This window comes from Chionomys nivalis, chromosome 7 (assembly GCF_950005125.1).
Source record: "Chionomys nivalis chromosome 7, mChiNiv1.1, whole genome shotgun sequence".
NCBI classification, from domain to species: domain Eukaryota; kingdom Metazoa; phylum Chordata; class Mammalia; order Rodentia; family Cricetidae; genus Chionomys; species Chionomys nivalis.
This window is the reverse complement of record NC_080092.1, coordinates 26,429,538-26,456,463: the sequence shown is the minus strand read 5'-3', so window position 1 is coordinate 26,456,463 and position 26,926 is coordinate 26,429,538. Positions and strand designations below refer to the sequence as shown.

The following is a 26,926-nucleotide window of genomic DNA, read 5'->3' as shown; positions in this document are numbered from 1 at the left end:
GGCAGTAAGAGGTGAGTACTAATGTGTGAATGCAGAATATGTAAGTGTGGATCAGAGGACAGCTTGCAGGAGTTGGTTTTCTCCTTCTACCGTGTTGATCATCAAACTGTTGTCAAGTGCCTTGTCTCACTGAGTCATGTCACTAGCCCCCTCACAAGCTTGTTTGTGGGAAAACTACAGGTTAGAGCCAGAGATACGGTTCGTGATTTATTGGGTATAATTAAACCTTAAGCATGTTTTATTTCTATTTTAATTCTTAAAGCATCTATATTTTTTTAAAAATAAATTAAAGGAACAGTGTTTCTAATTTTTCTTTCTTTTTTGTTTTTTGTTTGTTTGTTTTTTGATTTTTGACAATGGGTTTCTCTGTAGCTTTGGAGCCTGTCCTGGAACTAGCTCTTGTAGACCAGGCTGAGAACAGTGTTTCTGTCTATGAAATTTTGTATAACTCTGTGAAAGTTCTTTTTCAATTTTTTTATTATTAATTTATTTATTTTGTGTGTATGAATGTCTACATGTATGCATGGTGGTCATGAAGACCAGATGAGGTATCAGATCTGAAACTGGAGTTACAGACAGTTGTGAGCTGCCATGTGGGTGCTGGGAACTGAACCCCGGGTCCCCTGGAAGTGCAGCCACTGCTCTCAGCCACTGAGCCGTATTTCTAGCCCCTTGGGGAAATTCTTGACTCAGCCTAGGAAAGACTTCAACCAGATCTGATCCTTTCTCTCCCCCACATCTCTTTAATTTTCTCCATCTTTGCAATCCAGTCTCAAGAAAAGGGACATTGTTTCCACTTTTGCAGATCCCTGGCATAATACAGGATAATTGAGGGTATGGAAGCCTTATCTCACAGGTAGAGGGGCTCACGCAGCAGCTGAACTCACCTGTTTTTGCATTCCTTCTGTTCCACTATATCATAAGACAGGCTCTGAGAAAGCCCGTACAACCATGAGGAAATGAATTGAACACCTACGTAATATTTAGTGTCATAGAACCGTTACTCTCCTAGCAGACATCTTGAAAGGCACTTAGGAAAATACTGAAGGAAAATGTTTATTTGGTGATAGTTTGTTTTAGGATTCTTCTACACATTCTTATCACGAGGAACGCCAGAGTGACTTTTTAAAACAAACACTCGCTTTAAAAAAAAAAAAAAAAAAGTGATGTGCCTTTAATCCCAGCACTTGGGAGGTAGAGACAGGCGGATCTCTGTGAGTTCGAGGCCAGCCTGCTCTAAACGAGCTAGTTCCAGGACAGGCTCCAAAGCTACAGAGAAACCTTGTCTTGGGGAGAAAAAAAAAAAATGTGCTAAGTTTTGGCGTAACTCAAGATAGCAGCTGTGGCTCATAGTACTGAGCCGCACAGTGACGTCACACAGCTACTTCCGCTCACTCTCTTCGAGTTGGCCACTACATTTCCCAGAATGCTTTGCTAACGATGACGCCATTGGTCAGTGAGGCCGGAAGTGCACCTGATTGAGAGGAAGTAGAAGGTTTCCCTCCGGGGCCAGAGAGCTGAAGAGAAGTCCGTGAGCTTGGGAAGAACTTCGTAGGTCTCGCGGCGTGGGGTGAGGAGTGTGGCCCGGGGGGACAGGCGCGGTATCGCACGGGAATGCACTTTCCCAGCCTTGACTCAGATCCGGGAGGGACATGCGCGTAGAGGCGAAGCCTGCGCGTTCCTGACCCTCCGTTTTAACTTTTCTTGGAACGGGCTAGGACGAATTCGGACTTAAACGCGACACTGGGCCATTGGCGTGGTTTTGCTGCGACCAGAGTGAGAGTGGGTGTTCTGACTCAGCTTTTAGGACAGGGGTGGTTAATAAGCTCCACGATAAAAATCACCTGGTCACTTAAAAAAATACCGGTGTCCTAGCCCGACTGCAGATCAATCATGTCAGGATCTGGACAGCAGAATTAATTGCACAGCGAGGGTTGAGAACCAACCCTTCCGATACCTGGTTCTGACCCTCTGGTGTATCCTTTTAAAAATTCCTGCGCAAAGGCCCCCCCTTCAGAATCAGCTACCTAGACTGTACCGCTTGCATTTCGGTTAAGTTAATGGGCAGGGTTTGGGCACAGATGCCATTTTGCACTCCACAAGAAACTTATTCTTCGCCTTCCGGGGGCGATGGTGGCCCAGACGGATGGCGTTGTTTCCAGTTGACGACTTGGTCATTTATTCTGAACAAAGATTAGAACCGTTTGTTTTTCTTCTTGCCACGTTTTGGCTGCTGCCTAATGTGTGCTACCCAGACAAGAGCGGGATATGGAAGAGTCACATTAGAATCAGCATTTTAATTTAGGGTATGGATTGAGGGTGTGACTCAGTGGTTATAACGGTGTCACCACAAGGCCTGAGACTCTATCTCCAACATCGTTGGGAAGTGGGATATCGGCCTTACCATATTTGGCTAGGAAACACTATCAGTTAAAATGATAATTGGTATTGAGTGTGAGTTTATTATCTAATAGATATCTATTATTATCTATTAGCCTGGGAGAACAGGCTAATACAGGGTCTCATGTAACCTAGGCTAACCAAAAACTTGCTATGTAGCCAAGAATGACCTTGAACTTCTGAACTTCCTGCCTTCCATCTCCCTAGTGATGACTACAGGTATGGGCCACCACACTTGGCAATAGCCTATTTTTAAAAATAATGACTCCCAGTCAGAGAATAGAAAGTTGTTTTTGGAGATTGGATGTGGAGGTTTGTTTAGGTATGAGACAGAATTTAAGAATACATAAATACATATATTACATAACACATTTTTTTTTCTTTTTCCAGACATTTAGCCTCACCTCCCTCCCTGAACTCAGCATGGATGATAAGTCAGAAAACTGTAAGGTTCCAGAAGATCTGTTCAATGGTTTGAAAGTTACAGAGTCTCCGGAAGCAGAGTCAGCCGGCCCCCAGGTTTCTGATCCCAAGGGTCAGCCTTCCCAGAGCAAACTACCGAAGGATGATAGTGCCCATCCACAGGAGGACCAGGGAGAAGAGGAGTGTTTTCATGACTGTAGTGCCTCATTCGACGAGGAACAGCCAGGGGCACATATGGTGGGGGACAAAGCCACTGATGATTCTAGTTCTGAACTCGATGAGGAATACCTAATTGAACTGGAAAAAAACATGCCAGAAGAAGAGAAACAGGTAAATTTGATGCTTAATCTGTCTCTTAAGCCACTTTGGTCGTTGTTACTTTTGGGAAATATGGTCTCTCAGTGTCATCTTTGCTGGACTGAAACTCGGTATGTAAAATGAACTTGTAGCAGTCCTCTTGACTCTACGCCCTAAATGCTCTAGTTATACGCCTGAGCCGCCATGCCTACCTAGCTTAAAACTCTTAAGGTTTTAATTCATTATTTTGTTTATTTTTGGTTTCTTTTTTTTTTTTTTTTTTTTTTGGATTTTTTTAGTTTTTTGAGACAGGGTTTCTCTGTTTAACAGCCCTGACTGTCTTGGAATTTTATTAGTAGACCAAGCTGGCCTCGAACTCACTAAAATCTGCCGGCCTCTGCCTCCCAAGTGCCGGGATTAAAGGCATGCGCCATCACTACCATCTGGCTATTTGTTTTCTAAAATAGGGTGTGACCACATAGCCCAGGCTGAACTTGACTCTCAGTCTTCCTGCCTCCACTTCCCTAGTGATGTGACGATAGGCATGCACAGCCAGAGCCTGGTTCATACCATGTTAAATATAAATAAATACAGTATTGGCATGGTAGCACCTGATTGCAACCTCAGTATTCCTTAGATTTGAGACTAACCTGGGGTGCACATTGAGACCCTTGACTGTAAAAAAATTAAGAAAAGTAAAAAAAGAAAAAAAGTGGTCTAGGATGAAAGTCTAATAGACCACCCGATCCGTGATGAGTAACACTGTCCTGAGTGATTTCCCAGTGACAGACTGAGATAAGGCAGTAGCACAGGAAAGCATTGAGCATGCAGCTTAACAAAGAAGTTGCTGGGTTTTTCCTGTGTATTTAGAACTCTGTCTTCTTTCTACCTTAGAGGTCTGTAACATGCTTATACCGTGTTTCTACACATAAGAATTTTGGATTTGTTTGTTTGTTTTTCTGGGTTTTTTTTGTTGTGTGTTTTTATGTTTTTTCAAGACAGGGTTTCTCTTTGTAATAGTTCTGGCTGTCTTGGAATTCACGTTATAGACCAGGCTGAGCTCAAACTCACTGAGATCCAACTATCTCTGCCTCCCAGTGCTGGGATTAAAGGCATGTGCTACCACTGCCAGGCTAGATTGTTGTTGTTGTTGTTGTTGTTGTTGTGTTTTGATTTGTTTTGTTTTATGTGGCATTAGAGATCAAATCCAAGTCCTTATACCAGGCAGGTGTTCAGTTGCTAAACTACATCTTGATTGCCACCTTCTACTTTGTCTTTTTAAATGATTACTCCTAAAGTAAGTTGCTGAGATTTCTGTAATGAACTTTTTATAAATTGATTTAGAACTGTGTTATGAGTTGTACTTGTTAATCACTTATTAACAAAATATGACTGGTGAATCCCGAATACCTTGTTGGCATTGTGGCTACAGAGCACAGTAAGTGTCAAGGAACACATTGTGAAGGAAGCCTACAGTGTCCAAGCCACTAAGCTCAAATGTTACTTGTTTTAAGTTCATGTGTGTGGGGGCAGGTGATAAGACCAAGACCACACATCTAATAAATGGCCAAACAGATTCCTCCAGCTCAGATATCCTTGACTCAGTTCCACAGTGTGGTGTAGCATTAAATAACAAAACATCATTCTCAGCTTCCTTGCCCATGGATATCTGGGCAAGGTTTTCTTTTGGAGACACAGCTGCCCTCCTGGTGCCCTCCTTCCTTACTTGACAAGCCAGATAGTCTGACAAGTTCCCATGGTATCTGAGCTTATCTGCAAAAAGCTTGAATGAAGATTGTAGTTTATACCATCAAAGAGCTACTTTGGTGAAGTGTTTGGGATAGAACACCAAAGGAATAGGTTGAGATAACTCATGTGGCAGATTCAGGGTTCATAAAGAATTACTAAAATGAGTCTGGTGTTGGTGGCACATACCTTTAATCCCAGTTCTTGGAAGGCAGAGGCAGGCAGATCTCTGTGAGTTCGAGGCAACTCTGGTCTACAAAGCGAGTTCCAGGACAGCCAGAGCTAAACAGTGAAACTCTGTCTCAAAAAACTGAAAGGGAAAAAAATCACTAAAGTGATTTCATATGAAATATCATTTGGCAAAGCTGAGAAGAGGTCCAGCAACAACACACAAAACAAGGAAATTCTTAACTTTAATGAACTTTTAGAAGAGAGAGTAGCTTACTTGAAATGTGGCCCTACTTCAAGATGAGCATGCCCTGATCCTACCATGTGCTATGAATTTAGCAAAAGCACTAGACAGGAAGGATACAGGATCATGAATCAGGTTGTCATGGGCATGGGTGGCAGGAATCTAATCCTTTTGCCCTCTAACCCATCTCAGAGCTTTTCAGTTCTCACAGTCACTAAGTGACTAATCCCCTTACTGCACATCATCTGTGGTCTTACATCCTTAGTTTACCTCTTCTTTCTCCCCCTTCTTTCTTTGAGGTGGTTTGCTTGTTTTGAGATAGGCTCTTAAGATGTAGCCCTGGCTGGCTTCAAATCATGGCGATCCTGCCGATCCCAGCGCTTCAGCTCCCCAAAGTACTGAGGTTGCAGGGTAAGCTACTGTGTTCTAGTTTGTTTCCTCTTGAGACAAGGCCTTGAAGTGTAGCCCAGGACTTGAACTCTTTATGCCTTTGCCTCAGCCTCCTGCATGCAAGTATTGCTAGCATATACCTCACAGTCACTTTTCACTATTAAATAAATTGGTTTTAACATGAAAGTTATCTTTAGGGGGTAGGGTGGAGAGGATTTTGAAATGGGGTCTCATATAGGTAGCCCTGGCTGGCTTCAAGCATCAAACACTGTGTACCTTAAGATGATCTTGTACTTCTAATTTTCCAGCCTCTACCTTCCAGGAACTGAGATTATAGTCATTCACCACGTCCATCTTAAGGTGTTGTATTTCTGCTAATGTGTTTTATCAAAAGAGAAATAAAGAGCAAAAATAACCAAGTTCATGAACTATCTGAACAAAAATGACTCAGCAAATTAAATCAAATACTGTCTAGCATTATAGAAACAATTCTCCAGAAAGTCAGTTTGGGTTCAGTTTATGTCAGTAGTTCAGGCTTTTGGTTTTTTGTCTTGTTATGTTTTGTTTTTTTAAGAAATATTAAGCTAACATCTGTATCAGTAGCCAAACCAGTCCTTTAGTCCCAGTACTTGGAAGATAGAGGCAGATGGATCTCTGAGTTTGAAGCCAGCCTAGTCTACAAATCGAGTTCCAGGACAGCTAGGGCTATACAGAGAAACCTTTTCTCAAAATACAAAACAAACAAACAAAGAAAAAACAAAAAGAAAAAAAGTTAGTAGCCAGGCACAGTGGTGTGTGCCTGTAAACCCCAGGACCTTACACATGCTAAGCCAGTGTTGTTCTATTGGGTTACACTCCAATTCTTTATTAGCTTCCATTTATTTTATGTTAGTAATATAATATGTAGATTCAAGGTCTTGCGCAGAAGTAGCCAATAAACTACACACAGGTTACCTGACTTGCCTGTTAGGAGGCAGTGGCAGGTGGATCTATAAAATTAAGGCCAGCTTGAGCCACAGAAGAAGTTCTTAAAAAAAACAAAAAAGATAGTTCAGTTCTCCAAAGCATGCCTGGAGACCCATCTGCCAGGTGATTCTAGATTCTGTCAAATTTACACTTAATATTGACCACCAGAGAATCTACTCTCTAATACCATAAGTTCGGTGTTATTGTCTACATACTAAGTGTGTGCAGAAAAAAAATTAATCACTCTTTTTAGCCTACCAGTGTTGTGTCTAGCTCTGTTTATTTGACCTGAGCATAACCTTGACTCTACCTCTGTACTCCCCCATATGTATATATCTATCCGTCCTTATGCCCTGGATAGTTTTAAAGGGGGCTGAGGTTTTCTTTTTTGTTTGTTTGTTTTTGTTTTGAAAGAGGGTATCATTCTGTAGTCCAGGCTTGCACTCGTGCCAATCCTCATCCCTTAACCTCCTGTGTATTGAAACTACAGATGTGAGCTATCATAATGACTGGTTTTGTTTGTTTGTTTTTGGTGTGGGGGGTTTGAGACAGAGTCTCATGAACTAAGCCTGGCATTAGCCAACTCCTGATCCTCCAGCTTCCACCTTCCAGATGCTGTGATTATAGTCTTAAACAGTTTTAGTTCTTTGGATTTCCTCTTTTGATTATCTACTTACAAGTCAGCTAGATCTAATGTCTGAAGATACTCAAGAGAAACAGATTTGGGGTATGTGTATATGAGCATATGGTATATGTCTGTACGTGTGTGTCTGTTGAGGATTAAACCCAGGCCTCCAAGACAGTTTTTATTGACTCCTTTTTTTTTCTGGTTGTGGATCAAGCTTCTATCTTTTTGCATGTGCACACACACACACGTGGTTTTGTTTGTTTGTTTGTGGGCGGCAGAGTCTCTATGTAGTCCTCGGTGTCCTGGAACTTGCTGTGTATTCCAGGCTGGCCTCGAACTCAGAGAGATCTGCCTGCCTCTGCCTCCCCAGTGCTGGATTAAAGGAGTGCACCACTAGTCCATTGAGAACTTGAATTCATAATCCTCTTTTAACCACCTTCCAAGTAGCAGAAATTATAGATTTGTATAGGCAGACCCAGCAAAAGCAAGAGATTTCTGAATCTTGTTTTTTCCTGTCTGTAAAAGGAGCTCCATGCTTACCTCTCATTGTCTTGGGAGCCCAAAGGAGCTGCTGTGTGTGGCAAAAGACAGAAAGCAAGGAAATGCTGTATTAGTAAGATGTGCTGAGTTTTCAGTGCTGTGGTGAAGACTGATTTGGAGGCAGGTGTGATGTTCAGCCTGTAATTTTAGCACATGGCAGGACTGGAGCATGAGGACTGCTGTGAGTGAGAGGGCAATTCCGTTCTGAGCGAGGCAGAACTTAACTGTTGAAAACTTCGTCACTTGTCAGTGGCACAAGTTTTGGGGTTTTCCTTGCCAGTTTTTCTGATGGTTTATAATACAGAGCAATGTTACTGTTTTCCCCTATGTTCTCTGTACTCATACTGAGTAAAAAGCTTGGTAATATTTCTTGATTCCAATTTCTGTGGAAATAGAATTCAAGAGCAGATGTTGCCTGTGAGGCTGCTCTGGAAAGGTCATTGTGGAGGTGTGTGAGAGGACTCTGTGTACACGGGAAACTTGTGTTCATAAAACAGGACCTGGGAAGATTTGTGCCATAGTGCTGCAGAATACCAGCACAGCTGCCAGCGTGTGCGAGAGACTCCTCTCGGTGAGGGCTGTCCTTTGAAGGAAGTGTTTAAGCCATAGAATGATCCCATCTTTGTTTTGGAGTCAAGTCCATCTTTGGCACAGTTAGGAGATAGTTAACTTTCTCCTTAAAGTGCTATTTTTAGTTCTTTCCATGGAGACAGTCAACATGGTATTGATAACTGCATTAATCCTCCCTCAGTTTACACCATCAGTGGAGAGGGGATAGTGACTCTCTACTGCACTGTAGGTCATTGGGTGACAGTTTATCAGCCAGAGTAGAGTAATTGACCTCAGAATTATATTCTAGAACTCTTGTCTTTGGTAGTTTGACTTTTATCCTTCTGATTATAAAGAATTCATTAAAATTTCTCAGGCTGACCCCGATAATCTGTCCCTTTGTAGATGTGTCAAGGCTTTCATCTTTGCCCATTGAAAACTGAATGTTAAATTTACCAAGGAATGAGTGGTCTCCTATGTCTTCCTCCCTCTCCGTTCAAGAGTCTCATCTACTTTGCTGCTTAATCCGAATCTGTAGAACCACCCTTATGAGTTGCCTCTGGAGAACAGACATAAAAGGAGGCTGAGATTAGAGTTAAAATGAGAAAATTGAAAGACCCTAAAATCTGGACAGAAGCTGACAGATTTCTGCATTAAAATAACTGTTATCTGCATTTCTTATGGGGTTTTCTTGGCTCTTCGGCATGCAAACCTGCATTCCCATTTACAGGCCTCTTATGTTGTGTTCGGGTTGAGTAGCTACAACCTGTGTCTATTACTCCCCTTCCTAACAGGCAAGTCAGGTAACCTGTGTGTGGCTTATGGATACCTCTGACCAAGACCTTGACTCTAGACAAGGAGGTAACTAGAGCTGCTCTTACAGTCTGTTTGGCTAGACTAATCATTTTCTGCTTTGGTCATCAGGAGCGTTGCTTTGTGCCCTAACCTGTCCTGTCTCTTCAACCTGTACTTGAAGCTTCCCATTGATATCTGAGTTCCTGGTATCTTTGCCTAAATCTACTCCCTAATATGTTTTGCTTAGGATTGTGTTTTTCTGGTGGTCTAAACCTGTAACCCATGCACTGGAGAACACACTCTAATCTTATGAGTATTGAGAAAATAGGGTCTTGGTGTTACAGGTTTTCCCTTTATCATCACTGTCACCTGCGTAGCTGTACACTCTTAGAACACGTGGCTTGCTATGGGAAAGGGGTGCATTTGCCTTTTACTTTTGGTGCTGGCCGTTGGATCCAGAGCCTTAAGTATGCTAGTCAGATGCTGTACTACTGGCATGCTGTCTCCTGAAATGAATTTCTGTTGTTCACGTACAGATATCTGATAAAGAGTCGTATTGGTTTATGTTAGACTTTAGCACCCTTACCGAGATTTGGGTGTTCTGTTTGACCCAGCATCTAACAATACATGGACTCACTAATACATTAACAGGTCTTTTCCAGGGAATTAAATTTTTTATTTTAGTTTCTAATTTTTTTTCAAGACAGGGCTTCTCTCTTGAGCCCTGGCTGTCCTGGAACTTGCTCTGTATACCAGGCTGGCCTCGAACTCAGGGATCTGCCTGTCTCTGCCTCCGGGATGCTGGTGTTGGAGGTGTGTGCCACTACCGCCAGGTATGGCTCCTAATCTTGAGAGTACCAGTTATTTAGGTTTTAAGCTTCACTTGTTCATGAAATAGCTTGCTTACGTTATTTTTTTCCCCCTTTGAAGTTTTTATTTAATCAGGTTTCAGGATTAAACAAAGAGCTGGGGGAGAGGCTTCTATGGGATGTTTTGCTTGCTTGCTTTTGGAGGGGGGCTTTTTACAGAACACTGTCCAGTGGTGGGAAGCAGACCTCCAGATGGTTCTTCCAGTTGGCTTTGGAGCAAGCACAGTGTCACTTGTCCCTTGAAGGAAGCAGACTCATCATGCCCCATCTTTCTCTGCAGGCTATCATTTGTTCTGCCTTGTGTTTGATAAATTGAAGCCACCTGTATAAGTTGCTGAAATTATTAGAAGCTAATAGGAGACACTCAAGCTTAAGTTTTTATTTTTTACACAAGTCTCAATTATAACCCAAGGCCTCAATTTCTCAGCATCCTCCTGCCTCAGCCCCCTGAACGCTGGAATTACTACAGCACGAGCCACCACACTTCATTTATAATTTTGTGAGGAATTATGTAATTCTTTGATCTCTTTCAGAAAAGAAGAGAAGAGAGTGCTAAACTAAAGGAGGAGGGGAACGAACAGTTTAAGAAAGGAGGTGAGGTCCGCAGTGCCCCGCGTCTGCTCGCCCGACCCGACGCTTGTCCTCTCACGGTCCAGCACACCGGGAACAGCGAGGGGCAGTTACTATGACGCTCTTGCACCAGCGGAGGTTTTCTTTCCTGTAACTTAGCTTTGAATCCAGAAATTGGGGAGAACGCTCTTCAGCTAGCTTTGGAAAACCCTAACCTTAACATTGCTGTGAAAGTAGCGTCCCAGCCCCCATTTGCTGCTTTCCAGCAGGAGAGGAAACTAAGTTGTTGTTGATGTTGTGGTTGTTAGTGCTTCCTCTCTGGTCTTTTTGTTTGTTTCTGAGACAAGATCCCTTTTCTCTCTCTAGACCAGGATAGGCTGTGACACTCCTCCTCAGCCTCCCAAGAACTGAGCTTCTTCACGTTTGCCAATGCCTCTTTCTCTGGCTTTCATGTGCCTTTTTCTCGGGTTGTTGGTCACATTTTAATTATTGTAACAAAATGTCTGAGGCAGGCTAACTTCATAAGGAAACAGGATGATTTAGCTTATAGTTTTGGAGGCTAAAAGTCAAAAAACACAGTGGCTGCCTTGGTGAGGGTCCCATGCCAGATGGCGGGAATGTGTGCAGGAGGAAGCGCTAACATCTCAAACCACACAGGAAATGAGGGAGAGGCCTGGGATCAGGCTCAGACTTGTGACGATTTGCTGCCATACAGACTCACCCAGTGCACTACACCTGCTCTCCCTCCTGGGCAACACCACCGCTCACCTAAGGACCTGCTAGTCGACCTTAGTTTTGATTTTTGTAGATCTTCTCCACAAGTGCATGAAACATTGGAGGAGCAAGCTGCATTCATACCCAAGCAGTGCTCTTGATTTCTTCCCATTTTCAGGAATATTTTAGTTCATTCCAGAACATACTCAGTGTTATGCAGTCTGTCACATTTTCAAAGTGCACATAGCTAAGAAATGGAGGGCGCTCAAGTTTTCCTCTCATGGTTTTTAGGTTAAACACCCCCGCCCAAAGGTCTTCCTACATAACCTTGGCAGACCAAGCTGGCCTTGAACTGTGAGTGATCCACCTGTCTCCTGACATTAAATGTATGTGCCACCACACCCAACTGGTTTACTTTGCATTTATTTATTTTTTAGGTGGGGTCTCACACTCTAGCCCTGGTTGTCCTGGAACTCACTATATAGGCCAGACTGACCTTGAACTCACAGAGATCCACTTGCCTCTACCTTCCTTGTGCTGGGATTAAAGGCATGGGCCATCCACTATGCCTGGCCCTCGTTTACTTTTTTTAATACTAAACCAATAGTTTGTTTCTTCCCTCCTACCCCCAGTGCTAGGGACTGGGCCAAAGCTGTACACACACTGGTCAAACATTCCATCACTGAGCTATACCCCAAACCTTAGAATTGTCTTCTGAACCTTGAATCATGGACCTTAAATTTTAGTCTTTCACCTATCCAGTTCCTTAAACCCCTTTGGAAATTCTTTTCTAAATTGCTGAAGCAGATGGAAGCTGAGCAACTAGGCATGCTGCTGCTCTGAGCATTGAGGGCTCTTGACTGACAGCATGTGCAGCACTTTACCAAACACATGCCCGGTGCCACTGGAAAGAGCAGGCGCTATTTACAGAGAGGAGAAAGGGGGAATGATGTTTAAAACTAATAACCTTTGGTTCTGTGAGTAGCAAACTGCATTGAGATCTGACAAAATTAAATCATGACTGTTTGGTCTTATGGTATTATCCTCAGATTACATAGAAGCTGAGAGTTCTTACAGTCAAGCCCTTCAGATATGCCCATCCTGTTTCCAGACAGATCGGTCGGTTCTGTTTTCAAATAGAGCTGCTGCAAGGATGAAACAGGTATGAGCTGTTGGCCATTTCCTAAGTGCATGATGCCCAGTGCTTGTAGGCTCGTGTGTGATCTTCTGGTGTCCAAAACAAGTGCAGGAACTTCAAGTTGCTATTCTTTTTCTACCATGCATTTCCTTGGTGAAAAGTGTATAGAAAAATACTTAGAAAAATTTGACCAAGGCTCTCATTAACATTAAAGTGGCAAGTTGAATGCTTTCATGAAGGTAGGCTGACGAGTTCCCACTCACTAGGGCGGCTTAGTGAAGCAGGGAGCCAAGTGGTGCGCATCCCAGAATAACTGCAGCTGCTGCTTTTGAGATTCTGAAATGATAAAGACTTGGAAGCACAGAGAAACACTAGTTCCAGGCTAAAAGACACTTGTTACTAAGGCTTTGGGTTTTCTATTAAAAAATAGGAACACTGGGAGAAGTGGCCGACACGAGATGAAAGGTGTCTTTAAGTGCAAAATAGGACGACGAGGACTATTAGACAGAAAAACCGTGTATCAAAGAAAAGAAAAAAACAGGGCTGGAGAGATGGCTCAGAGGTTAAGAGCATTGCTCTCCAGTGGTCCTGAGTTCAATTCCCAGCAACCACATGATGGTTCACAACCATCTGTAATGAGATCTGGTGCCCTCTTACGGCCTATAGGCACATGCAGGCAGAAAACTGTGTATATATAATAAAAAATAAAATAAAATCTTTAAAAAAAAAAGAAAGAAAAGAAAAAACAAGAGATAGAGAGTCTTCCTATATCTAAGTCTTCTTTATAAAGAAGTTTCAGGTTCCAAGTTATAAATCCATAAAAGACTAATATAATTAGAGAACTAGAGAAATAGCTCAGTTAAGTGATTGCCTTGTATACACGAGGGTTCACGTTTCGTCTCCAGAACCTAAGAGAAAGTTGTGTGCTGTGGATGTGCTTGTAACACTGGGGTTGGGGGAGCAGATCCTTAGGACTCTCTAGCCAGCCAGCATAGCTTACTTGGTGAATTCCAGGCCTGAGCAAATACTGAATAAGAAGGTGGGGTTGACCTTCATGTTCAGAGATTCTGTGGGGAAACTAGTCCCCTGCCCCCACTTATCTTCCAAGTATCTTCCAAAATAATAGAAATCTTCTCTATACAGAATTTTAAATTGTTTCATTGTATTGATTACTTTGATAAAACCTGATTATAGAATGTTTTTACTTCTCATTTTGCATTGATAACTAAAATTAGGTTATTAAAATGATACATACTGCCAATAATGCTGACCCAACATAGCAAATTTTAACTAGACATTCAATCTCCAAATCTATCATAAATCCTAAGCCATTTTCCACTATGGGTTTATATTTTGTCTAGTGTGAGTTAGTATACAATAAATAAGACATTTCAGCCGGGCGATGGTGGCGCACGCCTTTAATCCCAGCACTTGGGAGGCAGAGGCAGGCGGATCTCTGTGAGTTTGAGACCAGCCTGGTCTACAGAGCTAGTTCCAGGACAGGCTCCAAAGCCACAGAGAAACCCTGTCTCAAAAAACCAAAAAAAAAAAAAAGACATTTCAAAAGTAATTGTCTATACCATGAATATACTTCAAGTTTTCCCTCCACTCATGTACAGTTCACTTCTCCTGTTCATCAGTTGTGTTTTCTACATGGTCCACCTATGTCAAGGTTTTTAATGTCCTCATTTCGAAGTTGTAGGAAACAAGCATCTTTCTTAGGGCTCCTGCATTTCTTTTCTTATAGGCTGTTATTATTACATGTTTGAAAGACCAGAGATTATTAATATGCACAGTTTCAGGGACAAAGATTACAGCAAAGCATAACATTAGTATACAGGAGCAGAAATGCAAACATGGAGCCCAGAGAAGTGCAGCAGCCCAAGACCTCAGCATGTCAGAGCAACTAACATGATACCTTACAGCAAGCGGGATGGCGGTAGTTATTCAGGAACTCCAATTTGCAATAAAAGATATGCTGGGCTAGGTATTTTCCATTTAAAGTAATAATTCTGACCTTCCCATCTAAAAGCCTTCTCTTTATTCACATGAACAGTGTTTTAAGCTTGTCAGTGTTAAGTTGCAGCCTAAGTTCCACAGTTTTCATGACAGTTCATTGATATCCCTCGCCAAAATATTTGACCATTTTTAAAATACAGTAGCATTGTATATGAGGGGGAAAACAAAAACCAACCAGACAGAGTCTTCCTTTGTAACCCAGAGTGACTTCAAACTCAGGATTCTCCTGCCTCAGATGTTCTGCCTCAGATGTTCTCAAACACAGTGGATTTTATGTGGATTTTATGTGGATCTGGGGCTGGAACCCAGGGCATTTGTCCATACTTGTACATTTACTGATTTCAGTATAAATTAAAGGTTTTCACAGTGTTATACAACCATCACCACTGTCTAGTTCCAGAACCTCCATGACTCTAAAAGATTATTTCATACTTCACTACCAGTCACTCAGCCATCCCAAAATACAGTTTAGATGCTGCTCTAGAATGTTCTGTAAAATAGTATTTGCTAAAGTGTTCATTACAGTTGTAGAACAGTTATATAAACCAACCTCTTTCTGTGATATTGTACTACTAGTTTGGACAAAAGACATTTGAAGTTGAAGGCTTGTTATCCAGCATTCACTTTAGCCTGCTAGTAAATGACATGAGAAACTGAGCCCCACAGAAGGAGAGTAGCATGACCATGTCAGCTGGGACCAGAATCCAGTGTCCTTGCTACAGCTGTTTCTAGAGGCAGACGCTAAACCAGGTGCTTGTTTGTCTTGCTTATCTTTCTGTCTTCAGTGGGTAGGTTTGTAACAGACGCTGTGCCCTATAGAGGGGCCTGATGGTTCCAGTTTAGATGTGGTAGAGTAGCCGCTAGCTACTGAAGAGGACTGGTTTGTTGTTCTGTGTGTCAGCCATTTATTTTATGTGTATGTGGAATGCTTGCATGTATGTATGTATGCCATATGCAAGCCTGATGCTCTCAGAGATTAGAAGAGGGTGTCTGATGTCCTGGAACTCTTTAATTCCAGCAGAGCTGCCATGTAGAGCGCTTTAGCCCTTGAGATGAAACTAGAGGAATATCATATGTTAATGTCATCTTTCCTTTCAGGACAAGAAGGAAATGGCCATCAATGACTGCAGCAAAGGTAAAACTTCTGCTGACTGAAAAGAGCATTGCCTCAGCTAGACATACAGGTTTGGATGTGTACTCATACTGAGGCTTTTAAAGAAGCAGCTTTATGGGATGGCATTTTCAGAGGCACTGTGTAGGCGTCATCTCAGTAAGCATCCTTTCAGTGGGCTCCAGCCTATTTCCTATAGCAGTAAATATCAGAATCAAGTGTGGAACAGAATTTACCTCCTGTAGCCTTCAAGTTACCTACCTTTGTGACTCATCACACTCAGAGCTGTTTAGATACCTACATGTATACATCACAGGCTGGTATCCACTTAAAGGGAGAACATGCAAATTACCTACCTTTGTGACTCGTGGAGGATCTTAGTTGCGGAACTCACACTCACAGCTCTTTAGATATCTACATGTACACAGCACAGGCTAGTATCCACTTAAAGGGAGAATGTGCAGGCTTCTTTTTTTTTTCTTTCTGTGTTTGAATCATTTCACTTAATATTATACTTTCTAATTTCATTCATTTTCCTGATATTTTCTCCACAGCTGAATAATAGTCAACTTTGTATATGTACAACATTTTTCTTGCCCACTTGTCTGTTGGTGGCATCTAGCTTGGTTCCATTTCTGTGCTATCATAAACTGAGAAGCAGTGAACACTGATGTGCTTATCTCTATGGCAGGATATGGAGCTCTCTAGGTATATGCCTAGGAGTGGAATAGCTGGGTTATATGGTAGCTCTAGTTTGAATTTTTTGAGGAATCTCCAAACAGGTCCACAGTGGCTGTATTAATTCGCACCACCACCAGCAATGAGTGAGGGCTCTTCCAAAGGTACTCAGGACCCTTTCTTGTGATAACAGTTTCTTTTCTTTTTAGCAATTCAGCTAAACCCCAGCTATATCCGTGCAATATTGAGGAGAGCGGAGTTGTATGAGAAAACAGACAAACTAGATGAAGCACTGGAAGATTATAAATTGATACTAGAAAAAGATCCATCGGTACATCAAGCAAGAGAAGCTTGTATGGTAAAACAAATTTAAAGTATTTTCTTGGGTTGGGTATGGTGGCACACGCCTTTAATCCCAGCTCTCGGGAGGCAGAGGCAGGCGGGTGTCTGTGAGTTTGAGGCCAGCCTGATCTATATAGCAAGCTCCAGGTCAGCCAGAGCTGTGTAATAGAGACTCTGTCTCCCCTCCTCCCCCCAAAAATATTTTCTGTTTCTTTTTGCTTTGTACTCAGTGACTTTTTAGTCTTTTGGGTTACAACTAAATTGTATTTTTATGATTACCCAAATATATGGGAGATAGATCTTTGTGAAGCTGCTTACTCACTGTGACCATGTACCATTTGACCTGCACTCTGAAAGTAACAGGAGCCAGCATGACAGCACACTCCTGTAATCCCAGCACTGGAGCAAAAGAACATAAATTTGGGACTAGCTGAGCTATATCGAAAGACCCTAGCTCAAAAAATTAAACAAACAAACAAACAAATAAATAAGTGACCTATATAAGCTTTTTTTTTTGTTGCATCAGGGATATTTTGTTCTCTATAGTGAGTTCTAAGATGTTACCTTACTTTGTGTGGTTAAGTGTTTTTCCTGCATGCATGAATGTATGTGTACTACATGGTGCTCAGTGCCTGTGGAGATCAAAAGAAAGCATCTGATTCCCCAGAAATGGAGGTAATAGGTGATTATGAACTACCCTTGTGTGTTTTTTTTGTTTGTTTGTTTGAGATAGTGGCTCAGGTTGACCTCAAATTCATCATCCTGCTACCCCTTATTTTGTTTTGGTTTTGTTTTTTAAGATTTTTTATGTATACAGCATTCTGACTGCCTGCATGCCTGCAGGCCAGAAGAGGACACCAGATCTCATTCTAGATGGTTGTGAGCCACCATGTGGTTGCTGGGAATTCAGCTCAGGACCTCTGGAAGAACAGCCAGTGCTCTTAAATTCTGAGCAATCACTTTGTCTCATCCTGTTTTGGGATTTTTGAAACAAAGTCTTAATATGTAGCTCTGGTTAGCTGCTAACTCTTTATATAAACCAGACTGGCCTCCAACTCAGTGATCCTTCTGCTTATGTCTCACAAGTTATTAGCATTACAGGTGTGTGCACCAACTAGCCTATTCACCAAACTTTTATTGAGGTCTTCCTTTGGGTTAGACACAGTTAAGAACTGAGAAGGTGATGAGAACGCTTAGCAGTTAAAGGTGCTTGCTGCCAAGCCCGATGTCCTAAGATGAACTCTAGGGAGTGATCCCTAGAACCCCTACATGACAGAAAAAACCTGACTCCAGAAAGTTGTTTTCTGATACACACACACACACATACACGCGCGCACGAGCTAAAGAGATGTCCAGGTGGTTATGAGTACCTCCTGCTCTTGCAGAGGACCCAGTTCAGTTCTTAGAACCCACAGCAGGTGGCTCACAACCGACTTATACCTCCAGCTAGAGTATCCCGCACTCTCTTCAGGCCTCCTGGCATAGACACACACACACAAATTAAAATAATATTTTTAAGAGAACTGAATATAAGAGGTTAGTGGGAGTGAGGCTTGTGATAAAGAACTCAATTGTTCCATTATTAAATTACAGCTCTTATTTACCAACATATGAGAAAATAGGAAAAGGGTAATTGGAAGTGAATGTGGTTAAAGCACATGATATACTTTAAAATGCAATCCATTAGTTTGTATAATTAACTTACCTTAATGAAACATCCCCAGTGTTCTGGCACACATATGCTATTGATCCCAGCAGTTGGGAGTCTGAGGCAGGAAGAATGCCATAAATTTAAGTCCAGCCTGGAACAACACCTTGTCTCACCAAAAAAAAAAAAAAAAATCCTAAAGAATGAGCTGCAAATACAGTGGTGAACTAGACAAGATGCTGTTTCCTCGGTTTTAGTCATTTGCAACATCGGCGCTTTTTTTTTTCTTTAACATGCTTTTTATTTACATCATATTTTTTTAAACACTTCTGAGATTTAAATAAAAATTTTTCAACGAATGCTTATTTTTCCTTTTTCCTCAGAGATTACCTAAGCAAATTGAAGAACGTAATGAAAGATTAAAAGAAGAGATGTTAGGTAAGTTTGCTTCCTTTCCATTCCCTTGATCATAACAGCCAGGAGAACTAGAGTAGGCCCATCGGTGTTTTTATTGGCTTAGAGAACACAGCAGCTCAGAATCTCTTTGAGGTGTGTGCTCATTGAGACTGGTGTGTGTGTGTGTGCACACGCTTTAAGGTGTGTACTCATGTACATGTGTGTCATTGAGACTCGGGTGTGTTTGTATGTGTGTGTGTGTGTGTGTATGCTTCTTTGCAGCAATACTAGGAATGAGGACCTGCTCAACTGTTTGTAATTTCAAGGGACTCAATATGGCTTAGAGAGGGGATCAGCTTTTTTAGGAATGGAAATTCTACCTTGTCTTACATGATAATTTCATAAAACAGTTGGGTTTCTCCCTTGCATAATCTCGTCTTAAAGTTTTAAGTTCATTAATGTGTAGTCATTACAGCCAGTAATGTCAGAATGACGGGAGTTTTTGTTTGAAAATGGCACTAAATATCCCTTTAGGGCTTGAGAAGACATGAGAAATATGGGAAACAGATGGGGGTGGGCTGAAGAGATTACTCAGCAACCCTGAGTTCAAAGCCCCACTGTTAGCCAGACAAGGTGGTACACACCTGTAAGCTGAATGCTGGGGAGACAGAGGCAGGAGGGTCCCTTGACCTCGATGGCCATCTAACTGAATTGGAGAGTTCCAGGTTCATTGAGAGACCGTGTCTGAAAAAATAGACAGGAATAGAAGATACTCAATGTTGACCTTTGGTCTCTATTCACACACAAAATGGGGCAAGGGTCGAGTGGTGGTTGGAGCAATCACTTATCCCATTATTTCATTACTTCTCATATTTGCCAGAATATTTCCAAGATGGAATCAGAGTCTCTTGCATTCTATTTTACTAAAAACCTGAAGGTTCCAGACAAACCTTGCATTGTCTGTTTAACCTTTCTCATACATCCCTGTTCAAAAGCTGCCTTATCTTCCTATGAACACTTTCTGAATCTTTGCTCTGCATTGCAAAGGCCTAGGCCTAAAGGAAACTTAATGTAAAGTACATTAGCTTAGCCATATATGGTTTAGTATCAGTATCTAGAAAATTCAAACAGACTTTCCAATAGATCAATAGTAGGTGAATTAATGGACTTTTTGCACAGGGTTTCTCTATGTCATGGCCCTGGCTGTACTGGAATTCACTTTGTAGACCAGGCTGACCTCGAACTCACAGAGATCTGCCTGCCTCTGCCTCCCAAGTGCGGGATTAAAGGTGTGTGCCATCACCACTCGGCTGATTTTTTTCCACTCTTCCCCCATTTTGCCCATGAAATTTTTACATGATCCTATGTATACAGGGGTGTGTATGTGTGTGTGTGTTTGAGATATAAAAATAACTCTTTGAGGGGCAAGAGAAATGGCTCAGCAGTTAAGAGCATTTATTGCTCTTCCAAAGAGCCAAGTTTGCCTTCCAGAAACTGCATGGCAACTCACAACCTTCTGGAATTCAACTTCAGAGGATTCAGTGCTGTTTCTGACCACCTCAGACTTCTCCATTCACATGGTGCATATATACACACTCAGACACACATACACATAAGATAAAATTAGTATTCTAGAAATGATTATTCTTTAATTTACCATGTCTTAAATATAGGAGCAAATTTGCATGGTAATGAAAATGTATTTTTACATAATTAAATTTAGGGTGAATCTGATGCTATAGGACATAGAGCATTGTTTTCAGAGTTGTGTAGTATTTTGGTTTTATAATTATCAATTCTGAGAATGCCACTTGACATAAATACATACTACAAAGTGGCAGAAGTATATTTAGGGCCATTTCAGAAATTCTGCCCTAATATTAAACCAAAATCTCATAAATTTTTTAAATGAAAATCAAGTCAACAATACAGTTTTTATTTTTTATTGATTTTTAGCAAGCTCTACATTTTTCTCTGTTCCCCTCCCTGCCACTCCCCTCCCCTTCAGCCCTCTCCCATGGTACCCATGCTCTCAATTTACTCAGGAGATCTTATCTTTTTCTACTTCCCATGTAGATTAGATCCATATATGTCTCTCTTAAGGTCTTTATTGTTGTCTAGGTTATCTGGGATTGTGATTTGTAGGCTGGTTTTCTTTGCTTTATGTTTAAAAACCACTTATGAGTGAGTACATATGAAATTGTCTTTCTAGGTCTGGGTTACCTCACTCAAAATGATATTTTCTAGCTCTATTCATTTGCCTGCAGACTTCAAGATGTCATTTTTTTTCTGCTGTGTAGTACTCCATTGTGTAAATGTACCACATTTTTCTTATCTATTCTTCAGTCGAGGGACATTTAGGTTGTTTCCAGGTTCTGGCTATGACAAACAAAGCTGCTATGAACATAGTTGAGTACATGTCCTTGTGGCATGATTGAGCATCCTTTGGGTATATACCCAAAAGTGGTATTGCTGGATCTTGAGGAAGGTTGTTTCCTAATTTTCTGAGAAATCGCTATACTGATATTCAAAGGGGCTGTACCAGCTTGCATTCCCACCAGCAATGCAGGAGTGTTCCCTTTATCCCCCCCAATCGCTCAGCATAAGTTGTCATCAGTGTTTTTGATCTTGGCCATTCTTACAGGTATAAGGTGGAATCTCAGAGTTGTTTTGATTTGCATTTGTCAATGACTAAGGATGTTGAGTATTTCCTTAAGTGTCTTTCAGCCATTTTATATTCCTCTGTTGAAGAGTTCTCTGTTTAGGTCTGTGCTCCTTTTTTTTTTTTTTTTTTTTTTTTTGGATTAGCAATACAGTTTTTAAAATCAAATATTCTAAAATCCAAAGATTTTTTTACACTAATTTGATACTTACAATGCAGGGGAATGATGATAGGAAAATATTATCGTTTCCAATAATTAACCAGCTGGGCATGGTGGTGCACACCTTTAATCCCAGGACTAGAAAGGCAGAAGCAGGTGGATCTCTGAGAGTTTGAGGTCAGCCTGGTCTACAGAGTGAGTTCCAGGATAGTCAAAAATCCACATGAAGAAACTCTGTCTATAAAAACAAACAAAAAGCAGAAAGCTTTCATATGTCCAGTAAGATACTACAGTTCATAACATGCAGTAGTCTTGAATCTGAGGCTGGTTTCAGGCACCCATGCACATACACTCAGATACATGTGCACTCATAATATAAAATAAATGTTTTTGTTTAAAAAGTAAATAAAAGTGAGGTGGTGCACGCCTTTAATCCCAGCACTTGGTAGGCAGAGAAAGGTGAATCTCTGTGAGTTCGAGACCAGCCTGGTCTACAAGAGCTAGTTCCAGGACAGGCTCCAAAGCCACAGAGAAACCCTGTCTCGAAAAAAAAAAAAAAAAGTAAATAAAAGTGAAACTGGTCAGACATTTTCATGGTTCCTGAAGCTCAGCTGTAGAAGGACAAGAGTGAATTCCTAGCATTACTTACTACCCAGCTTTAGGTAGCTGCTTAGTGAGCAAGTCTGTCATCCTCCACAGGAGTGCTTGCTTAGGGATGGCTTTGACACGCATGACTGGTGATGTGAGCTGTTCTTGACGGTTTATTGGGAGAGTAAGAGGTTTGTACTCAGTGGCTGTGCTGCTAATGTAAGTCTCAGAAGTATCTGATTATACCTAGGCATTTCTCATCATTTGCAAAATGCTCTATCCTATGCTGTTCTAACCAGGAACCCTTCCAGACAAAAGTAGGACTGAAAATTCTGCTCTAGTGACTCTTTCTGAATCTCCTGTCATCTCAGTTATTTGAACTGAGGTAAGAGTCATCTACCTGTGCAAACAGGCTCCTGACTGATTTTCACAGAAAGGGGAACTATTCCAGCTGCTGTGTTCCTCTTGTTACTAGAGATGGAAGGTTACAGTTAGTTTTTCATCAGTGTCTTAAGATTCCAGTAACTAACCGCAAAAGGAAGTTGCCAAGTTGCCTTAGGGGACTCTTTTTCAAAATTTAGTAGAGTGGCCAAAATGCTCAGTTTCATGTCCACTCCAGACATACTGAAGTGAAATTGGAGTGGAACCCAGCAATCAATCCATGTTTTGGCAACTCGTGTTTAATGATCCCTACTGGAGGATATATCTGTACAGTAAGGAGGGAGATGTGGTAGAGGCAGCTCACGTGAGGGCTTCTGGGCCAGAGCAGGCACGAGGAGGAAATTCGGCTCAGCTAAGAAGCATTTCCTGAACATCAGGTCAGTCACTGGGTTTCATCTTTCCCTCTTTGTGCTGTAGCCACAGCACTGAAGAATATCCCTGCTTGTCCTTGCAGTAAACTGTCTCACAGTTAGGATCTTCAAAGGGATGCTTACATAATCATAATCATAATCAGTTGTGATAACATGTTGCTTTGAGTCAGAGAAACTAAGATTAATCAGAGCTGGATCTTTAGTCCTAAACAGCCTTGTCAGTACAAGCAGATTTGAACTTTTCACGGCCATAACATCCTAGTACAATAGGTTCTACCTTACAAGGGATATGTTGGCATGTTCAGGTTGAAAGTGCCAAGTTTACGCCGGGCGATGGTGGCGCACGCCTTTAATCCCAGCACTCGGGACTCGGGAGGCAAAGGCAGGCGGATCTCTGTGAGTTCGAGACCAGCCTGGTCTACAGAGTTAGTTCCAGGACAGGCTCCAAAGCCACAGAGAAACCCTGTCTCGAAAAACCAAAAAAAAAGAAAGAAAGAAAGAAAGAAAGAAAGAAAGAAAGAAAGAAAGAAAGAAAGAAAGAAAGAAAGAGCCAAGTTTGCTACAGGAGGGAATAAGGAAATCTGATTGTTGTCAAGGTAAGAGAGACATAGGATTAGCAGCCAGGGACAAGTATGACAGATAGGCTGTCTTGGGGATGAGGAGGCTGCTTTAGCCTCTGAACACTGACTGGTCTAAATAGCAGCAGGAAGGTGTGCGTGAATGTGTGTATTAACCAGTCTTCATGGAAGTTGACTGCTTCTCTGCATCATCATCACAGACAGCAAAAGGTGACTTTTTCAGACAGTCATAACTTGAGTCCACCATATATGTTATTGTGTTCCTTTGAGTTCACCCTGGCTAGGTTCTGGTATCAGAGTCTTCACCAAATATCATAGTTCCATAAATAGATGGCCTCTTGCATAATGCCACAGAATTAACTTCCACAACACCCTTAAGCTTTTCCTTGGGTCTATTCTTCACTTTGCCACCAAAAGTGTCAATTTTGAAACTGTTTTCAAACTGTCAGTGGACTTCTGCAGTATAACAGCCACAGGCCACTAGGCCTGGCTCAGGACCTGAATACAGAATGCAGCCTCCTGTCTTCTTCCCCATCCATTGGATGTATGGCTCACTGTTTCTGTGTCTTTTACTTATCAAATTCTTTTGGGTGGGGGGAAGGAGGGGTTTGAGACAAGGTTTCTCTGTATAGCTTTGGCACCTGTCCTGCAACTCACTATAAAGACCAGGCTGGCCTCGAACTCACCTGCCTCTGCCTCCCGAGTTCTGGGATTGAAGACATCTGCCACCTCTGCCCAGCTCAAATTCTTAATCTATGTCACTGTGTAGACCACATTGTGCACATTTTTACTTTGTCTGTACTACAAAAGAAGCTGCACACATGCACATTGCACATGTTAAGTGAATTAATCCATCAGGTCTTTCATAGGTCTCTGCAGCTGTGGAGACTTAATCCTGTTCTGTTCCGTGTCTTTATGTGCCAGATAAGGAGGGGTCTTCCACTACAACTTCAGCAAAGCCACTGGGAGCCTGAGTAGCCTCCACCTGACCTATCCCTACATGCCTGGGCTGGCCTTGGTTTGAGCATGCTGATAGATTGTAGTTTCCTCTGGCATTTGGAGAAGCATGGAATTTAGAGGTCCTCTGTAGGCAGGTCCTTCAGCCAGCTGGAGAAAATGAGAACCTAGAGAAGTTTGAGTACTTCACTCTTAGCTTGCAATAGTCTTTAATACTCAAAGACCATTCGGACAAGCCTGAAAACAAATCATTGGTGCCTCAGAACACTGCACTGTGGAGCATGATGGCTCACTTTATAGCCCAGGCTAGCCCATGATAGTTCTGCCTCAGCCTTCTTAGTGCTGGAATTACAGGCATGTACCACCACACCTGTCCCAATGATACCTTGTATTTTGGTGACTTTTTTTCTCCTTGCCTGTTTTAACAACCTCAGAATGGGCTGGCTCCTGGAGTTCTGGGGGGCTGATCATGATTCAGGCTTCTCTGAGGACACCTGCCTAATTTTGGGATGCTGTGATGCCTCACCAAAACATCTGTCCCTATGGTTGTGCTCCTCGTCTTTTGGCTGCTTGGGGGTGTAGGTCCCCAAGGTTTGTGTCAGTGATGCTCAAAGACAGCAGCAGTGAGCATGTGTGTTCCGGATTTCACTTCCGGACAGCTGCAAGAGAGTGATCACCCCCGGTTCTGGTAGCTGTCTCCAAGAATGGATTCACTCTTCACAGACACGCTCTGTGCGCTAGCTCTCCAGATGAAGACCATGAGACCACAGGTTCTTCAGTTGGTCATCACTCTGGTTGGGGACTCAGGGTGGCAAATGTTGCTGCAAGGATCACAGGAAGGAGCATGTAGCTCTGAGGACTAAGCTGTCTCTTCCAGTCTACCCTCATCCTTATCTCCATTGGAAAAACCTAGAAAAAAGTTAACAGTTTAGGAAACATTGAAACTTTGTATTCTCCCGTCCCAGTCAGGAGTTTCCAAACTCTCAGAGTTTTAAAAATTTTCCACTGCTGCATGAATCCCCAATACCTCCTGTTCCATCTCAACACACAAGCTCATGGGCGTCTTCTGTCCTAGAGCAGTAGAAGAATCCTTGTTTATGGTATGTCTTCATTACCTAAGAGATAAGTGAGTAAAGCCAAAAGCTGGGGCAGTAGACTCTGAGCTGTGGAGGTTGATGGCGCTATACAAATGAAAAAAAATATTAAAAAAAAAAAAATACTAGGAGTCTTATGGAGGCTGAGTAGGAGGCTGAGTGTGCTTGGAAATGAGGAAGGCTGAGTAGACATGTGTCATGTTGGATTGGATTCTGCAGGCAGCTATTACCATGTTCCTGGGAGCAGGTAGGTCAGTTTGGGGGCTGCTGTCCTCACGGTCCAGAAGACCAGACTTGGCCAGCACCTTCGCCCAGCACTCAGGACAGAAGTCCTTGTTGTTTGGTAATTATATAGCTAGCTTGACAGGAGGCGGCTTTGATCTTCCTTGGAGGAAACCGGAAGGACCTCAAGCTCCAGCGTCACTCAGGCAGGGGAGCGACAGCATCACTGAGAAGAGGCCGAGAAACCCTCCCAAAGTGTCAGGTTATTGAAAGCAAGCATATCTATAACTTGTGACAAAAGGCAAAGTCAACTGATACCTTCCTGCTTGTTTGTTCCAGCATTTATCCGAGCTGTTTTTATATTGCAGGTAAACTAAAAGATCTTGGCAACTTGGTTCTGCGACCTTTTGGGCTCTCTACAGAAAATTTCCAGATCAAGCAGGATTCGTCTACTGGCTCCTACTCCATCAATTTTGTTCAAAATCCAAATAATAATAGATAACAGACATAACAGTAGTCCTAAAGGCTGACTGGGAGGCCATGAACTGTTCACAAGGGGCAAGACCCTGCCAGTGTTTAATGTTTAAAAGCATCTTACCCAAAAAAGGCTGTGTAGTAGAGCCCAAGCCACCTTCTTGCTCTTATTTTATGATCAGGGTGGAATGTGCCTCCTGGTGTAATGAGCCTCATTATTTCCATTTTAAGGTGATATCTGTGCAGCTGCTGTCCCTGGTTTTGGCTGGTTTGAGGTTTTGTTTGTTTTGTTTTGTTCTGGTGTTTTTGGCCTGGGAGAAGCCTGCTTGTCAAGGCTGACCTCTTAGAGCCACACAAATGTGCTAGCCAGCAAAAGCCTCTCCCTAACCATGCAAGCCTGTCAGTTGGGTGATGACCATACTTGCTGGACAGAGTCCCCTCCTGCTGCCTCTCCCTGCTCATACTCTTTCAGAGGCTGCACTATAGGGGCTTCAGCATTCCTGAGTTCCTCTATGTTAATAAAAGCTTTCTGTGACAGTTGGGGACTGCATTGTTAATTTTGTTTCCTTAACAGCAGCTGAAGCAGATTCTGACATTCAGAACCAGTTCTGCTTTCAATCACTGATTCTGAACCCACAAGTCTAATGAAGATTTTTGCTGCTTGACTATCTTGGATAAATGACCCAGTGTGCCAGAATTCAGAAATCCTGGAGACAGCCATCTGGGGCAACCTTTAGCTTTGTGTGTT

General features: G+C 42.2%; 1 protein-coding gene across 3 annotated transcripts; it reads left to right on the top strand.

Annotated features, from left to right (window-relative positions):
* Positions 1-1,469: 1,469 nt before the first annotated feature.
* Positions 1,470-26,715, top strand: Ttc1 (tetratricopeptide repeat domain 1). 3 transcript variants are annotated; one of them, XM_057776150.1, is made up of 8 exons: positions 1,470-1,570; positions 2,791-3,153; positions 10,549-10,609; positions 12,349-12,461; positions 15,555-15,591; positions 16,455-16,603; positions 18,619-18,673; positions 26,073-26,715. In XM_057776150.1, exons 2-8 carry the CDS (start codon positions 2,824-2,826, stop codon positions 26,204-26,206), a joined length of 879 nt encoding a protein of 292 aa, XP_057632133.1. In that variant the 5' UTR covers positions 1,470-1,570; positions 2,791-2,823; the 3' UTR covers positions 26,207-26,715. The 3 variants fall into 3 exon arrangements, with proteins under 3 accessions (XP_057632133.1, XP_057632135.1, XP_057632132.1); XM_057776152.1 differs by having other exon boundaries at positions 1,486-1,551; XM_057776149.1 differs by lacking the exon at positions 1,470-1,570 and adding an exon at positions 1,677-1,782.
* Positions 26,716-26,926: the final 211 nt, after the last annotated feature.

Coding starts and splice junctions, on each gene's coding strand:
- Ttc1 (XM_057776150.1), top strand. CDS start 2,824: ATGGATGATAAGTCAGAAAACTGTAAGGTTCCAGAAGATCTGTTCAAT. Junction 3,154..10,548: donor TGCCAGAAGAAGAGAAACAG/GTAAATTTGATG, acceptor GATCTCTTTCAG/AAAAGAAGAGAAGAGAGTGC. Junction 10,610..12,348: donor CGAACAGTTTAAGAAAGGAG/GTGAGGTCCGCA, acceptor TATTATCCTCAG/ATTACATAGAAGCTGAGAGT.